Source organism: Mytilus californianus, unplaced genomic scaffold, assembly GCF_021869535.1.
Source record: "Mytilus californianus isolate M0D057914Y unplaced genomic scaffold, xbMytCali1.0.p SCAF_8, whole genome shotgun sequence".
Classification (NCBI taxonomy): domain Eukaryota; kingdom Metazoa; phylum Mollusca; class Bivalvia; order Mytilida; family Mytilidae; genus Mytilus; species Mytilus californianus.
This window is the reverse complement of record NW_026262734.1, coordinates 110,036,019-110,054,183: the sequence shown is the minus strand read 5'-3', so window position 1 is coordinate 110,054,183 and position 18,165 is coordinate 110,036,019. Positions and strand designations below refer to the sequence as shown.

Genomic DNA, 18,165 nt, shown 5'->3' with positions numbered 1-18,165 from the left:
CACTTGAGTAAAAATGCCATAATATTTTCATTAAACTATATTTAAAAAAACTGTTTATTTGGGGGTTGAAATGATTCAAAGCCACAATTTAACCACTGTAAATTTCTACTCAACTGTGTGCCAGCATTTATGGCACCAAGTTTCAAGAGCAGTTTTTAAAATGCTTTACAGGATGTTTCTGTGTTTTAATGCACATTTGTTGAATAAAAAGCATACGTTGTAATTCTCATCAGTTCAAAAATAGTATACTGTGGATTCATTAATTTTCGTTGGATACCAATTTTCCTGGATTTCGTGGTTACAGGTGAACCACGAAATTAAATGTTCAACGAATGACAAATTTTCTTTAGGCTTGTATGTAGACCATCAAAACCACGAAATTAAATATCCACGAACATGTGTGTTTTCGCTAATCCACGAAAATTGGTACCCACAAAAATAAATGAATCCACAGTAAATCTTCATTAAATGCATGGAGCAAACTGTGTTTTAAAACTAAATAAATAAAAAAACAGAGTTCCAATGTCCCCCACGTTGCACATATTTAATTTGTTCTGTCCAAGGACAACAACTAAAAAAATTTTTTTTGTTCTTTAAAACTTTTTATAATTATCTTACTAGAGAGTTGAAGACTTTCTGATATATCTAATATTTCCAAGGGAAACTCATTAAAAATATTGGATCGGCACTTATTTTTGAAATTGCTGTTATATACCTTTGAGATGAGTTTGATAAAAATCTTATATGCGAGAGCACTTACAATGCAATTTTCCATATAATCAATATTTCCAAGGGGCATAACTCTTTCAAAAATAATTGTCTGGCACTGATTTTCGATCTCGTCGAAGACATTGCTAATATAAACCTATGATATAAATTCTGTTACTAATTGTACAACATACCCTAATGTATCATTCATGATATGTTTGACCTCTAAACTTTCATAAAGCGTGTGACATGGTCCATATACACCTGAAATACAAACACAAATGTTATAATATTATATAAAAACCTACATTTATTCATAATCTTTTGTTACCTTACACTTAAAACTAGTAAAATTGTAAAAATATACATGTAGGCCGAAATATCTCTCATTACTGAAGTTAGTCCGTGTGAAAAAAAACCATCTTCAACTTATAAATGTTTAAATTCATGAAACTACATGTATACTATTATTTTATGGTCGTAAAGTTTGATATGATATTTTTGTTCAACCTTCATGTTGCAAGAAGAATCTCTTCCATCTAGTTCTACCACTAAACATCTACTGTTCAATAAGATTTTTACATTTCATGAAATCAAAAATTTTGACAATTACAGATAAAAGTTGATTTCTTGGAAAAATGTTTAGAAAACATTTAATATATTACAGATTATGATTATACCATTCCTGTACAGTTGAGTTAAGTAGCTGTATCATTGACTACAGAAGGAATACAAAATTGAAGACTTAGATATCATGACATTTATTAGATCTTAGTTAATTTACGCTAGAAAACATTCAGAAGTTTCTTGCAAAAGGTCATTTGTTTCAATTCTATCAAGAGATCTTTACAGGTTTGAATCAAATTTACTCTGACAGAACTTAAGAAAATACAGCGTAAAATCACAGGAATCAAGATGTTTTATCTTAACAATATTTTGTATGGATCTCGTTACAATTTAAAATTAATTGAAAAGTCGCAAGAAGCTGGTAAAAATAAAATTTTGGTTCCTGCTATATTTATTTGTATTGTAATTTGTATTAATTTACCCATGATGCAGTATAATCTCATAAGTAGTACTTTGATTTGAAAGTTTGAGATACTTTTCTTCATTCCTTTCTCTAATTGCACTATACCCTGCCATAAATACTTTGTATCCTCTGCAAAGTAAACATAAAGCAAATATTACAAAATATGTAGAGTTCAGAAATTTTTGCAATATTTTTATTATTTCAGAAATTGCGACAGTATATACATGTGTTGCAACAATAAAAAATCTCTTATAAAATTTGAAATTGCAATAATTTATCTCCCATTTTCGAAGATTTTTCATCAATCGCAATTATAAATGCACCTAGAAATTTTGTTATTACAGTGCATACCAGTATACATGTAATTGGAGAATTTGGTTGATGATTAGCTTATTAAGGTATCAAGACCACATAAACAATAGCACTCAAATATTTATAATTTTTGGAAAAATTGATTCAACCATATATTATCAATTTGATCGTATTTGCATAGATTTCTGTCCAGTTAAACATGACCATGTTCTTTAATCAATCCTATTCATTCATACAGCATACCAACAAATAGTATATTCTGTACTTATTATGTACAATTATTTTCTCATGTTTGTTGTCGTAACTGAAAATTATTTGGTTACTTATATACTTGCCTGTTTCTTCCCATATATCAACAAGTAAATGAACAGCTAACAATAAATAACTATCACTAAACTGTACGTCTGTGGCTAATAAATCTTTACCTAGGCAAATAAAAACAATATCTCTAAATTAATATGATATATACTTATTGATTTCAAAATTTATTTTTTTCTCTCTTTTTTATTTATATGTAGAGTGTCAATAGAACACAAAAATTAAGTCCATTATTTTGCTAACCACCAATGGACTAATTTCATAATTGTTAATTGCAAAATGTCAGATCAGGTATGTACTGTTACATACAACTTAGATGAATTGCTGTCAAATTTTATCTCTTACACCAGCAACCATTTCAATTGAATATTTACCATCTATTTGAGCATGTACCAAAACCAAATCTGCTCAGATTAAGCAAAAAATCAAATAAATGTAAATTGAAATCCCCAATTTCAAGCAATATTAATTTCAACACCTAAAAATGTTTTCAATAGCAATTAAATACAGAATAAATGTACATTTTCTCAAAATATTAAAATGTTTTTTGTATAAGGCTTAAAAATTGGTAGAATGTGAGGCTAGACAATGTATGGTTATCATCTTTTTACAGCAACTCTTAAAACAATTCTAAATGAAATATTTGTCAAAATCATCAATTTTTAATGTAAAGCCAACAATGTAAAAATTATGCAACCTACATTCATTTACAATGTTGTAGATAAAATTCGACTGAAACACTTTGTGAGCTTTACCAACAAGGCTTTATACAGACAGTTTAGGCCGCTGACAAATAAAGCTTAGGTTTATACATATATCTTTCTATATAATTTCTAATTGGTGTGTAAAATGAACAAATCACCTGCAAGAAAACTAGGTTTTCAAGCTGTAAATGATTACTACCATCCATATTGAAAACTTACCAAAATCTAAACCATGTTGGTGCCTAGATAAAAATTCTTTGGTTAATACTAATCTATGTTCTATAGGTTGTCGATGAAAGATACCCAGATGTCTCTTTAGTTTACATATCGTAACATGTCTCTGCATCTGTTTCACCTGTAATGTAGTAATGTTTCCACATCGTAAGACATATATTAAATACTTAGATGCCTGAACTTTTAACCTGTTAATTCTTAAAAAAAATTCGGAATGACGTAGTTTTCTTTGTTGTGTTTTATGTACCATTTGTCTTTTCACGGTTTCTATGTTTTGCCATGGCAATGATTGCATTGGCAGGTTTTTTCGACATAACTTGATAAGAGTTTATATATCCCTTTGGTGTTTTTTGGCTCTCTTCTAGAACAGTCTAAACTATTGCACCAAAAAGGGACTTAATGTACTGATTAGTCATACATGTTTGTAAAGAAAGAGCAACCAAACAATAAAGGAAAGACAAAAACGAACATTAAAGTTGAAACTAAAGTCAGCAATTGTTGCAGTTTTAATAGAATTGATTTGTAATGGAAAAAAGGATTGTGTCAAAGAGACAACAACCTGAGTAAAGAGTAGAAAATAGCCCAAGGCCACCAATGGGTCTTTAACGCAGCAAGAAAATCCCACACTGGAGGCGGGCTTTAGCTGGCTTAAATTAAAACTGTTCTAAATTTTAAGAAAACTAGTGTAATTTTTTATGTCAAGTTTTTCTTATATCAATATAAATGAACATGTGAGTTATTGCTCCCTTATGGTACCTCAATATAAATATTTGGTAAACAGGAAGTTAGTAAGTGATGGATACAAAAACGAGTCACACATTATAGCATGTTGGCATGAAGGCCAATTCAAATTTTTAGACAGCATTGATTTGTCGTTTCTATGCAAAATGTGACAATATTTCTATACATGGCCATATATAAGAATTCAGTAAGTCTGAAAATGCATCACAGTTCTGATTGATAGTTCCAGAGAAATTCTTACCTGTAATTTATTTTTGAAGTATTATGCAAATGTTAAAAATTTTAAAGCAAATCTGATATATATAAACTATGCAAAATTTTAAAGTCGATGAACCATGACTGAAGTCTGAAGAGGTCAAATCTAAATCATCTCTGGTCAAAGCTAATAAACTGACAACATCAGTGTAGAAATTGGCTACCCTATTAAATGTACACACTCAATTTATTACAGAAACATATCTTATCTAAACTTACATTTGAAGCAAAAGTGATATCACAAGTTTTACACATATCTAATGTTTCTGACAAGGTATCAATCAGCTGAAATATAAAATAACAGAATGGGTTTTGTGTTTTGTTATTTTGTTTACATAAAGGACATGATGGAGAAGATATAATTTTATTACACACCAATTACTTGTTAAAAATATTCTTCCTAATTCTCTTAATAGTAGAAAACTTTTAATCCATGAATAGTTCAAATAAACTGACTATATGGTATGGGTATTGCTTATTGTTAAAGGCTGTACAGTGACCTACAGTTGCTCATATCCACATCGTTTAGACTCTGGTGGATAGTATCTCATTACAAAACATACCACATCTCCTTATTTCTAAAACAAATATTTTATTCTTTTATCAAATATTAATTAGCATCTTGACAAAGGATCAATATTTCTAAATTTATTTCCATTTATCCAGGTAGTGAACTATTAAATAATGTCAATAAGGACATCTACTGGTATTACAATGATTCTTTGAAAACCTGAAAATGATATCTGTTTTATATTTAACAGAGCTGAAATATCTAGGTTTACAAAGGAAGTGGAATCCAATGTCATTTTATCGAACAAAAATTATCTTATGATATCAAGGCGGAGTTAGTGTTTACATTTGACTTTCTCCAGAAATAAATGCCACTTCCCAGTATTCCAACAAGTTTGGACACTATCACATTACCTGTTGTCCTTCTTGCTCACTGAGTAAATCTGTGAAAATTGTCAGATCTTCTACACAACAAAACTTATCTCCAAATAATTCATAATATTCTATCATCAATGGCAAGGGGGATACTGAAACAACAATCATACATAATTTTTATTTAATATTTTCTTTAAAATATAAATATTTTTTATACAGTGTAAAGTAATTGTATCTAGAAATCATTAGTACTCACTACACAACCTTTGACCTTTATAAATCAAATTGAGTACAATATCATGTCATTTTTTCACAAATTTTATTTTTAATTAATTCTTTGTAATGTAACAAAAAAACACAACAAAAACACTGGAAAGTTAAGATATCAATTTTGCTGATTTTGAAATGTTCTCATCTGGATTAATAGATGAAAGTGGTTATCATTGTTTTAATTCTTAAAAAGACTCGGTAAATATGCATCAAAATTCTCAAAACAAGCCACTTATTTTCATGATATACCTGATATAGATTTATTACTACCAGTCTGTCTCAACACTTTGATTAATTCTAATCTGGCTAAATATGGTCCTCGTAATAATCGGTTGTCAGCCTGCCATGTTAAAATCTCCTGTATGAAAGTCAAAGCCATTTCTGATGTGTAGTGAACTTCTGAATAGCTTCAAAAGAAAACAATATAACATACAGTAACTTGAATTCTAAATTTTTACATGTTTAATCTTTGTTGAGATTAATTTTTTTTTGGATTTCCTTACTTATCTAAAATCCTGTAAAAATAACAGGTAGAATCTCTAAAGGAAATTCAATGCATCTGTCGTTTAAAAACAAATTGTATTAGAAACTGTTGTCCCATATTAGGTGTTTTTCTTACCTGTCGTCATTTTCCAATGGTGTCCAATCAGTTGATTCTAATTTTATACATGATGAAATATAGTTCTGCCAATTTATCCAATGGTCAGGACTGTGAAAAGAAAACAACAATGGTATTTTATGGTTATCACTAGTATAACATGTATGTTTCCAACACAAGAAGTCAAACATATTTTTTATTAATTTACTCAAAGGTGTCTCAGGTAATTTTAACAGTAATATCCCAAAGAAAGCATTATTCATGTGTAGAAGTCAAATGGTGGTTCCAAAAAATATACATTACACCCAGGACAACACTTTTAAATCTGACTTCAGGTAAGTACCAAGGAATATTTTGCACCATAAAAATGTAAGAGAAATAAGAAAAATTCTACAATGGTCTCTATAAATGGTTACCCCATTTTCCACAATTCTCATGTATGTTTTAATGGAACAGCCATGCATATAATATGAAATGAAACTAATGGCAGATCTGTGTTTCATTAAATCAAAATTTAGAATTTAAATTAACTTCTTGAATATGTTCATGAATATGTTTTGCAGTTAAATTTCCATTCATAAAAATATAGCACTTACTATTCTTTGATCAGTCGTTTATAGGCTGCATTAGCTTCAGGCCATCGTTCTAACATTGTATATAATTCAGCTTCTCTTGTTTCTTGGTAAAGTAATTCACTAGTCAGCTTTTCTGTTGAAAAAAAAAATCATAAATCTTATTTTAAATTATGTAGATAAAGATTGAAAATTAATTACATTTTTGAGAAAAAAAACATAAACAAAGTTTGGAAATTATTGCAAGGTTTTTTATTAATGTGAATAATGCAACTGAGTGAGTATCGCAATAATAACATCTCATATTGAGATATCTGATACATATATATGCAGGACTCGGAGTTGCGATGGGGACGCTGAAGTGCGATGGTCTACAAAGCGCAATGGTCCTTTCCCTGATGTGTGATGGTCTACAAAGCGCAATGGTCCTTTCCCTGATGTGTGATGGTCTACAAAGCGCAATGGTCCTTTCGCTGATGTGCGATGGTCTACAAAGCGCAATGGTCCTTTCGCTGATGTGCGATGGTCTATTTGACACATGATGGCTAGTTTAAAATCTACAAATGTGCAGTTATTATTATTAGAAGATTTGTTTAGCAGTCAGTATATAAATTTATATATCATTATTGGCTATGTCTGTTTTTAATTTTAGTTGCATACTAATTAAGAGATCGTCCTCTTTGATTTTCTGCATGTGGACATAATTCTACGTTTACATATTATCTTTACTTTGTTTTTACTAAGTTGAGCTTTTAGACTATAAAACTCACCTCCAATAGGACCTTTTAGACTATAAAACTCACCTCCAAGAGGACCTTTTAACAAATTTAATGTCTCTTCATACTTCCCCATCAACTCAAGTATAATCAGATAAAGCTGTACCTCTGAAAGTAATCATAAGACTTTGTGTAAAAACTTCAAATCTGATTGTTGATTTATTTTTTTTTTAATTTGATAGTTTCATTTACAATATATATATATATATATCAATAAAGCCATCCTTATATCATTTTCTCACACCCAACATTGTTTGGCCTAGTTTATAATAACCATGAGCCACATGATTGGTGCCACATGAGGAACAGGATCTGCATACCCTTCCAGAGCACCTGAGATGACCCAAAGTTTTGTTTTGGTGGGGTTCATGTTGCTTAGTCTTTAGTTGTCTATGTAATAATTAGTGAACTTTTCTTTTGCTGTTTTTTTTGTTTTTTGCCATGAAATTGTCGGTTTTTCCTCTTCTTTTAATAAGAAACATATTAACAAACTTTCCTGGAAGATTTAAACTACATGAACTATTCAAATGTTCACTAACTACTTGCAAGAGGTCCCTTTCAATTTAATTTGATCAAGAGTTCTTTAAAAATTGATCAGGCAGAACTAAGGTAGGTTTATTGTGATAAATTCAGCTTTTTTCACAATAAGCATTATCTATTTCAACATCTAACAATCTTTTAATGACTCTCAAGAAAACTAAAGTTGTAAATGACCATCAACTAAAAATTAAACAAGATATACCTGCTTCCGCATTAATTTTCCCCTCCTCTACATATTTCTTTGTCATTCTATCTGCCAATGGTAAAAACATTGTGGCAGCAAGCCGCTTATCAGTGTGACTCTACAATATATAATATACCATACACAAATTAATATATCTAAGTTATAAGGGGGACACAAAAATTTGTTAAATGGTAATGACAATATATACCCTCATGTGAATATGGTGATAAAAATTACAATGATGTTTTTAGACTGATTTTTTTTAGTTAGGAAAATATTTAAAATATTGATTCATGAGTCCCCAAATAAGAAATAGCTACACTGTCTAGCAGAAAATACTACATGAATCCACCCTGCTTTTTATTAGACTTGCATACCTAGTAAGAACCTGTGTTAGCTCACAAGATAACAGGGTCAGGTAGACATGAATGTGCCTTTAACATTTGATATGAGACATACAAGCACCATTTATCAATCAAGCAACCATAATGATATCCAGAGGTATAACTGTCCTCAAATTAATGATGATGCATAAGCCAAATGAGCTTATGTGCAGGTGCATAGGAGGCATTTTCTGTAAAACCATACTTCTCCAATCTTTTCACAACGCTCCAAATTCTTAATCATGTTACTTTATTTCAAGTGTCACCTCACCTGATCAAAACAGTCTTTTTTTAAACATACCTGCATGACAATACTCATAATGGCCCAGAAATAGTAAGGATTTTTCTGTGGCTGAAGTCTGTGTAAGGACATGGCTGTCTGTTGTTGTTTCTTGTAGTTACCCATTCTGACATATGCCATAAATAATGCGGACAGTATCTCTTCATTGTCTGGCTTTAGCTTGTGGGCATTTTCATACATATCAACTATTGCCTCCACTGAAAGAAATAACAAATGTCTATAAAATGAACATGCATAATCTATAAGTAACATGTATATCATCCCAATATTGGTAAAGGCCTCAGTTGCTATGTGGTCTATGTAGTGAATCTGTCAAAGTATATTTGTTTCGCCTTACAGAAGTTCCCTGCGAAACTTTGTTATAAACAATGCCATGATATTTGTTTCTGTTGGAACAAATATTCTATGCCATTTATCTCTGTTTGGAACAAATATTGTTATATTTATTCCAGTGGTAATAATATTCTATAATATTTCTTCCATTTAGAACTTATACTACGAAGAACTTCTATTTCATGACACAATGACAATTATGACAAGCAAAAATTGTTTTATTTAGCATTCAAACACATATTTTCTTCAACTTGAAACTTTTTTAGTGCCCATGTATGTTTTTATGTAAGATATCTTATAAATGTCCGTTTGATTTTGGTTCTCAAAATTTCAACTCGAACACTTAATCCAGAGACATGAACTTTATATTCCCACTGAAATTGGAATCACGCTTTGTTTCCACATTTTTTTAACTGAGAAATCCAGCACCCTCTTACTATATCATGTGTGCTAATAATTGGCTGAAAAGCAACAAATTTTGATTTCATATTTTTGTATTTGACCTGGAGACAGAATCTCATCTAGAAAGAGAATAGAATAGAAAATTTTATTTCAAGTCGGGGTAAGGGGGTAAGATAATGAAGATAATGACTATTCAGAACACATTTTCTTTGGACCAATTTGACCATGAATCACTTAAAGAATCTTCACTTCTTTTTATCAGAGTACAACAAGAACACTTGATAGCCTATACCTCCTATTTTTACATTTTTTTCGAACCCATTCAACGTAAGATAAATCATCCATACATTTATATGTTTCTCTGTAACAGATACACATGGCCTGTAGTGTGGCCTCATCAACAGGATGCTGGGCATGGACTTCATCCAGTAAGTTAGAACTGTCATCATGCCTTCCAAGTCTCAACAGAGCAAGTGCTTTTAAAATCTGAAAATGGAAACAAACATGATAAACAAATAATAAACAAGAATGTGTCCATAGTACACGGATGCCCCACTTGCACTATCATTTACTGTGGATTCATTATTATTCGTTGGATACCAATTTTCGTGGGTTTCGTGGGTACAGGTGAACCACAAAAAATAAATATTCAACGAATAACATATTTTCAATAGGCTTTGTATACAGAGATTAGCAAAACCACGAAATCAAATATCCACCAATATGCAAGTTTTCAGCAATCCACGAAAATTGATACCCACGAAAATAAATGAATCCACAGTACTATGTTCAGTGGACCATGAAATTGGAGTCAAATTTTGCATTAAACTTAGAAAGAACATATCATAGGGAACATGTGTACTAAGTTTCAAGTTGATTGGACTTCAACTTCATCAAAAACTACCTTGACCATAAACCTAAACCTGAACCGGGACAGACCAAAAAACATAATGCCCATAAATGGGGCATAAAAACAATTTATTCATAGAGGAAAAGATGAATTAAGTCTGTGCTAGGTTTAATTCATGAAGTTTAAATACTATTCGCACTCACCTTGCTCACTTTGCAGAAAAATTGATAATTATTAGAGAAAACTGTTCATTTCATGGTTACGTGTATGTGTGGGTATTTTTTTCAGAATTTAAACTGAGAGTTTATCAGAGTTTTTCTAGAGCTGGTAAACTCAACAATTACATGCCTTAAATGATAGATATAAGAAGATGTGGTATGAATGCCAATGAGACAACTCTCCATCCAAGTCACAATTTGTAAAAGTAAACCATTATAGGTCAAAGTACGGTCTTCAACATGGAGCCTTGGAGAACATTTACCAAATAATAAACAACAAATTTCTTTTTTAATGTGGTTTCTGGTGGAAGATTTGACAGCCTTTACAGTTTGTGATAATCAGATTGAATAGTGTTTAATGCCACTTTCAGCACTGGCTATTTAGTTTTTATTGGAGTGGCCAGATAGAACCACCAACCTTAGACGGGACAACTGACAATCCTATTCAATTAAGATTGGAGTCAAACACACCTGCCATGTGCAAGGTTTTTAACTCATAACCTCATATTGACAGGCCAGTGATACAATAGTTGGACTATGAGATTACTGGCCAGTCAATAGCCTGTGATAGAGCCAAATAAAATAGTATGTGTGGTTCCAGTTACATGTAAAAAAAGTTAGGGTAGGTAGGTAGGGATTTTTTTTTTTATTTTATGTTTTTTTTACATTGAGTATATGGGAGCAACATTCTGACTTAAACAGTGCTTAATGAAAAATGACAAAAAATCTTTAGGGTAGGCTATTATTAAGACTAAAAGGTAGGGTAGGTAGGGTAACTGGAAACACACATATTTTTATTTGGCCTAATTAGAGATACCTACTTTAGCACATTGGAGATCTTTCTGTTTCTTTAACACCTTGTCAGCTTCCTGTACAGCCTTTTTGTTGTTTCCATTATCAAGACAATCTATAATTAAAGAAGTTTTCTAATTATTTATATCATGATAAATCCTTAAAACTTTTTAAAACACTAGTCCAGGAAATAATTGCACTATATTGATTGATATTGACAGTAGTTGGATAATATATATACATATAGGGATAACAATACACATTTTCAATAGTGGAAATGAGTGGAAAGTCAATGCATATCAGATTCCAAGAAAGAGATTAATTTTATTTAACTTTTATGTGTCATGTATACATGGTACAGGTATATACATGATATATCTGTATCTAAATTTCGTGGTTTAATCATGCCCATTTCTGTCAATACAATTATGAAGAACCATACACTAATAATAAGTGTAAATAAAGATTTTTCTACTACTAAGGTCATGAAGGTTTCACAGAGGTGTTTACCCCTTTTTGTTAACTTCAGTAATCCTAATGGGATTTTTCAGTAATTTTGGCCATTTATCAGTAATTTCCAATTTCCATTATAATTAACAAACACATATCTACTTCCTCACATAAAATGTTCACGTTTTTCAGAAACGCCGGCATCCTGATCCATGCCGTCTATGAAATAAACTTGATTTCTATCATTTTGCGCTTTGAAGAGCGGCGATTCCCAGTCAAAAAAGCGCCTTTTAGATACCGATCGCCGTAAACGGAAGCAACTATGATTTTTTTCCGGATTAGAAGAAAATCCGTACTTTTTCATGACAAATCCGTATTGAGTAATTTTATTAAAAAATCTGTGTAAAATACGGACAATCCGTTCAAGTAAACACCTCTGGTTTCATAGGGTAAAATTAGGTCTTTTAATGAACCCATCAAAGGCAAAAAAACCAAGTCAAATTATGAAAAACCATCTTCTATTATCTAGAATTGTATAAGGCAAAATTTGATTTTTCTGTAATTTACATATCATAGATCAAAAATTGTTGTTATGAGAAGTCACTGAGTAAATTGGCTCAAAATTGGTGTCAGTTGTAGTAAAGCACCAAAATTTGTAATTCAACTTGTGCAGTGTTGACCACAGCAGCTGGATGTGTTGTTTAATTCCAGATGTATTCATATGCAACATTGTCTATTGTAAATTTACTTAATTTCAGTGAACTTCTAGTTTGTGGAATTATTGTTCAGTTTTTAATTTGTATCACATTCAAGATTTCAAATGAAAATCAGCATACATTAAAAAAAAATCCATTTTACATCATTAACTAATGAAGGATATCTGTTATTTTAACTAACAATTTATTTTTTTATTTATTTACTGTTTTCTATTTAATAGTTTTGGTGTTTTTGAACACTTTTCAGATGTATCTAATTAATTGTACAGTATCATTTAGATAAAGATCAGACATAGTTGATTATGAATATAATCTATAACATTTTACATACATTTGTATAGAGGTGTATTCAATGTATGTAAAAAGAATAATGGATGTTAGCTAGACATACTAGACATGCTAGAGGTCTCCAACTAGCCCATTGCAAGCAAATTTTATACAGGGCCAAGCTTTATAACCTTAAGCACCTTGCCCTCTTGGAAAGTTCATTTATGCTATTATACAACAAGTCACAGGGACTGCTCTGGTCTCCAAAAAGGTGTCACCAGTTATATAAAAGAACAGAGTTCCAATTTCCCCCATGTTGCACATTTTTTATCTATCCAAGGGCAATAACTAATAAAAAAACACTTTTTTTTGGTTCTTTAAAAAAATATATAAATATCTAAGAGATATGAAGGCTTTAGAGCAAATGCAATGTGATTTCCATTATAATTAATTTTTCCAAGGGGCATTACTAGTAATAGATATTTGATCAGCACTTATTTTCGAAAGTGTTAAACTAAAGACACTGCTGATATAAACCTATGATATTAGTTTCATTAAATTCTGGCAAGAACTGTTCACATTAGACTGCTGTTAACAATGCACATGAATGCAATTTCCATATAACCAATATTCTCATATTAGTTTATTGAATCTGGAACATGTGGAATTAACATACCTTAAAAAAACCCAGGAAAAGCAGTAATTTAATGCAAAATGATCTTAATAAAACATTTTAATCATTGGTGAAGCACAATAGCCTTTTTGCTCAGTTACTATTAGAGAATCTGTGACAATTGAACAGTTGACTTCATACAACAATCACTTTTCCATAGTGGCATCAAACATTTGCTTTTATGAAGTCAGTATACTTATGTACAGGAAACTTAATGATGTCCAGTACAGGCAGACAAATAGCGAAAAAATGTATCCTACTTCTTCTTCTACAGGTTGGGAACAACCCCCCAAATGAGGGATATGCCTTAAATGAGGGACTGTCCCCCAGACAAGGGGTCATTTTGCTGTTGTAGAAACGAAAAAAGAAAAACTTCGCTTTTTTAACTTAAAAGGGGAAAAATTCGCTATATTTGGAACAACTTTTCTAAAAGAGAGGTCCACTTTCTCATTTTATAAAAATTAAGAAGATATAACTATAGTCGCCGTCATGTAAAATTAGCGCCATGTTTTTTGTCGAAAATTTTTTAATTGCCAGCTGCGTTCACTCGAGATGATGTTTTTCAATTAGTGGAATCAAAAATCTTTCCAAATAACCACTACTGTCCTACTTTTATTGTGTTTGCACTGTATAATCCTGACCTTCACATAATCCAAGATTATTTTCAATGGTGGAATCCGACATTGTTATAACCGGAAGTGTTGCCGTGGAGTTCCACTGGGAGTCTATTTTCTTGGGCCTCTCAGATCTTTCCATCATTTTAATCGTTTACTTGCAAAAAGCGTGGGAAACTGTATCACATCAATGACATGGTTATTACCGGAGAGTGACGAATGTTATGTAAATAAAGGATCCTCATAGAAACCATGATGGCGGATTTACAATGACAAATAATCTTGGATAATGTGAAGGTCTGGATAATACAGTGCAATCACAACAAAAGGTAGGACAGAGCTGGTTTTTTGGAAAGATTTTTGATTCCGCTAATTGAAAAACGTAATCTCGAATGAATGCGGTTGGAAGTTTAAAAATTTTCGACAAAAAACATGGTGTCAATTTTACCTGACGGTGACTATATAACTTATAAGTCCATTAATTATTACAAAATTCTAGGACATGTTTTGACCATACAGTACCAGATAGATATATACACGATATAGTTCTTCGGGGAAAAGTTTCTTCAAATATAAATATGTGCCCTTTTGTACTTAAAAGTGGTTTTTATAAAAATATTTGTATCACTTGAAATGTACCCCTCATAAAAGGGATAGTCATTACATTGAGGGGTTGTTCCTAACCTGTTCTATATTCTGCAGACCATGGACCTGTAGCTCTTAGGTCCTTATATTTTTTTGACTATTTGACATAAGGACCTAAGAGCTACGGTTCCGTAGCTAGATGTATCCAAGATACTTTCAATTTAAAAAGGAACTTTCTCCCTTGGCCTTACTATCTTATTCTGTGATAATTTTGATTACATACTAACATTGCAGCAAAATGGTTCAAAACTTTAACAAAAAATTGAAATAAAAAGAGGTCAAGACGTCTCAAGTCAAAATCACATCAGATTACTTTCTTTGGCGGCATCTCTAAATTCTATGATTTATACACAAAAATATGAAAAATCATCAACCTAAAAACTGTTTAAAAAACGTTCATTACTGAACAGAGATTTTGAAATCGGTTTAATTTGTTGTATTAAGATAGTTCTCTGTGTCTTTTTTATCATTCGTGTAAGATTTATGCATATAAAATCTATAAACGGACCATAAATAGGTCTGAGTCGCCTTTCGTTCACATCCACATGGCTACGAGAAGCCATTTTCAGGCCAATCTCGTTCAAACAAGTACATCTCGTGAGTTTCCTTTGGCGGATTCTTCTAAATGATAAATATCGTTTTCGTGTATTATTTTAAGTATAAAAAAATGTGCAATATATCGTGTTTGTACTACAAATAGCTAGGAATACCGACTTAAAAAAAGTAATAATGACAATGCGTCGACTATTTTAGAACTATTTATTGTAGTGGATTGCTCTATTTTAGTTGTTATTTGGCATTTCCGGTTTCACTTTCCCTTTGAAAGGTGAAAGTTGAATGGTTATTCACCATATAGACAAATGTTGTGCAATGACATATTACACCAACAAATATATTTGGGAAAACGATTTACAGCAGTAGTTCACAATGGCTAGTTCACAGGTAGTCGATGATATGACACTTGAAAGAAATCAAAAGCAGACGGAGGACATCATGGACATAGAAATTGAAAAATCGGATATGGCCTGTGGAATAAATTATTCTCAGTGTTTAGTACCAAAAGGAATAGACATTGCAAAATATATCCTGCAGAAGGAATCATGGCCTAGAGAGGGAAAACACATCCTAGCACAGTATGACGATCGCAGTGTTATTGTTTATCAAGCATTTAAACCAGCTATTGCTAAATACGCAGTACAAAATCAACAGTAAGAAAATTTCTAGATCAGTAAATGTAAAATGAGCAAAAGAAGAAGCATTTCTGTGGAAAAGAATGACTGTACATCTGTTACTTCCAATGTAGTGATGATGAATTTGTTTGTTAAGCCTTTGTGTATCAAATTCAGACATTTTAGTTAATGTAATACCGAGATTACTCTTGACGTCCAACGGCTGTTTTGCCAGACAAGCTGAGATATGCAATAACACAGTATTGTGCAATAGCAAGAAATCTTCAATTGCACAGTATTGCACAAAAGCACAGTTTACCGTTCTTCAGTTATGTCCCTTTAAAACTATATGCTATGCAAGCGGGGGCATCATCTGTGTCCACATGCGGACACTATCCACATTTATTTTATTTTGGGCCCTGTTTTCAAATTAGTCCATATTAAGGTTTGAAGTGTCCAAAATTAAACTTTGTTTGATTTCAACTAAAATTAAATTTTTGGTGTTTTTTTTATATTTGCTGATTCTAACCATGTTGTTAGATTTTGGATATCAGACCATTCTACATGTGTTCTAGGTAAATTAAATGTCCCATTTCAATTTTTTTTAAAGATCTTTGACCACATTTATTTTGTGTCAGAAACCTATATTTAAGATGGCAAAAATTTGATCACAATCCAAATTCAGATAGTATCAAGCTTGAATATTGTGTCCAAACTTACCCCAACTGTTCAGGGTTCGACCTCTGCAGTCGTATCAGGCTGTGCTCAGCCAAGCATTTTATTGTTCTTTGTATATATATATACATACTCACAGATAAAGTTTGACATGTTTGAGTTTCATTACCATGATTACTGTAATTAGCTTTCACAGAATTTTTGTTTGGATATTATTTTAAGTGATCAACATTTGTTCTATTTTACAAATTTTTCCATTTCTACACATACCGGTACATGCCCTTGAATTTTTACTTGATAACATTTTTGTTCGCTTTGGAGATTCCGTATATCGTCAAGTTATCGGAGTTCCAATGGGGACTAACTGTGCACCACTTATTGCGGACCTGTTTTTGTATTGTTATGAGTTACAATTTATGACTAAAATCAGCAAAGACCCATCGAAACAACATCTGATACAAAAATTTAACAATACTTTTAGATATTTGGATGATATATTGGCTCTCAATAATGACGACTTCAGTATGTATACTAAAGAAATTTATCCTGTTGAACTTACTTTAAATAAAGATAATACTAACAATGACCACTGTCCTTTCCTCGATCTTGATATCTATATCATTAACGGGAAGCTTAATACAAAAATTTATGATAAAAGAGATGATTTTTCATTTCCTATCGTAAATTATCCATTTTTAGATGGTGACATTCCCTTGTCACCATCTCATGGTGTTTATATATCTCAACTTGTACGATTCGCTCGTGTATGTAACAACGTATTAGATTTTAGCGAGAGAAATTTATGTATTACTGAAAAATTATTACACCAGGGTTTTCGATATCATAAACTAGTCAAAACATTTACTAAATTTTATCATCGGTATAAGGACATCATTCGTAAATATAACTCAACATGCAGATATCTTATACGTTCGGGTATTTCACATCCAATCTTTTATGGTACAAAAATGTCAGTATTCACCTCAAAAGCTAACTAAACCTTTAAACAGACTTATTAAGAAGGCATATAGTTACTATACTGTTGTCAGGTCATTAAAGATTGCATATTTTGGCTTTAATATTAATTCACTTATAGGGTCTTTGCATCGGAATTAAACACATTTATTCTAAAACCAGTTGTTGGCATGACACGGGTTATGTTCTCATATATTTTATGACGGTATAATACTAAACCCCTAACAGGAGGGATTGTGTCTGATATTCATATGATGAAGACATAATCTTTTAATCAGTTTAATTGAGGTCTGGAACTGGCATGTCAGTAACTGCTAGTAGTCTGTTGTTATTTATGTATTATTGTCATTTTGTTTATTTTCTTTTGTTTCTTATTCTGACATCGGACTCAGACTTTTCTTATACTGAGTTTTACTGTACGTACTGTTGTGCGTTTGTTTTTTCTACATTGGCTAGAGGTATAGGGGGAGGGTTGAGATCTCAAAAAACATGTTTAAACCCGCCGCATTTTTGCGCCTGTCCCAAGTCAGGAGCCTCTGGCCTTTGTTAGTCTTGTATCATTTTTATACGACTGC

At 31.5% G+C, this 18,165-nt stretch overlaps 2 protein-coding genes across 2 annotated transcripts in view; one reads left to right on the top strand and one right to left on the bottom strand.

Moving 5' to 3' along the window:
* LOC127710810 (N-alpha-acetyltransferase 25, NatB auxiliary subunit-like) overlaps positions 1 to 15,358 on the bottom strand; it is a 44,480-nt gene extending 29,122 nt beyond the window's left edge. The window contains exons 1-15 of the mRNA XM_052216769.1: positions 15,280 to 15,358; positions 11,436 to 11,521; positions 9,894 to 10,032; positions 8,812 to 9,008; positions 8,146 to 8,245; positions 7,431 to 7,511; positions 6,652 to 6,763; positions 6,077 to 6,166; positions 5,707 to 5,864; positions 5,227 to 5,339; positions 4,522 to 4,587; positions 3,292 to 3,427; positions 2,386 to 2,475; positions 1,757 to 1,867; positions 903 to 972 (exon numbers count right to left, since the gene is read on the bottom strand). Of these exons, the coding sequence (XP_052072729.1) occupies positions 903 to 972; positions 1,757 to 1,867; positions 2,386 to 2,475; positions 3,292 to 3,427; positions 4,522 to 4,587; positions 5,227 to 5,339; positions 5,707 to 5,864; positions 6,077 to 6,166; positions 6,652 to 6,763; positions 7,431 to 7,511; positions 8,146 to 8,245; positions 8,812 to 9,008; positions 9,894 to 10,032; positions 11,436 to 11,521; positions 15,280 to 15,334 (1,604 nt within the window). The 5' untranslated portion in view covers positions 15,335 to 15,358. The remainder of the gene's footprint in view (positions 1 to 902; positions 973 to 1,756; positions 1,868 to 2,385; positions 2,476 to 3,291; positions 3,428 to 4,521; positions 4,588 to 5,226; positions 5,340 to 5,706; positions 5,865 to 6,076; positions 6,167 to 6,651; positions 6,764 to 7,430; positions 7,512 to 8,145; positions 8,246 to 8,811; positions 9,009 to 9,893; positions 10,033 to 11,435; positions 11,522 to 15,279) is intronic.
* A 230-nt stretch (positions 15,359 to 15,588) lies between these two features.
* Positions 15,589 to 18,165, top strand: part of LOC127710813 (uncharacterized) — a 32,804-nt gene continuing 30,227 nt past the window's right edge. The window contains exon 1 of the mRNA XM_052216775.1: positions 15,589 to 15,979. Within this exon, the coding sequence (XP_052072735.1) occupies positions 15,699 to 15,979 (281 nt within the window). The 5' untranslated portion in view covers positions 15,589 to 15,698. The remainder of the gene's footprint in view (positions 15,980 to 18,165) is intronic.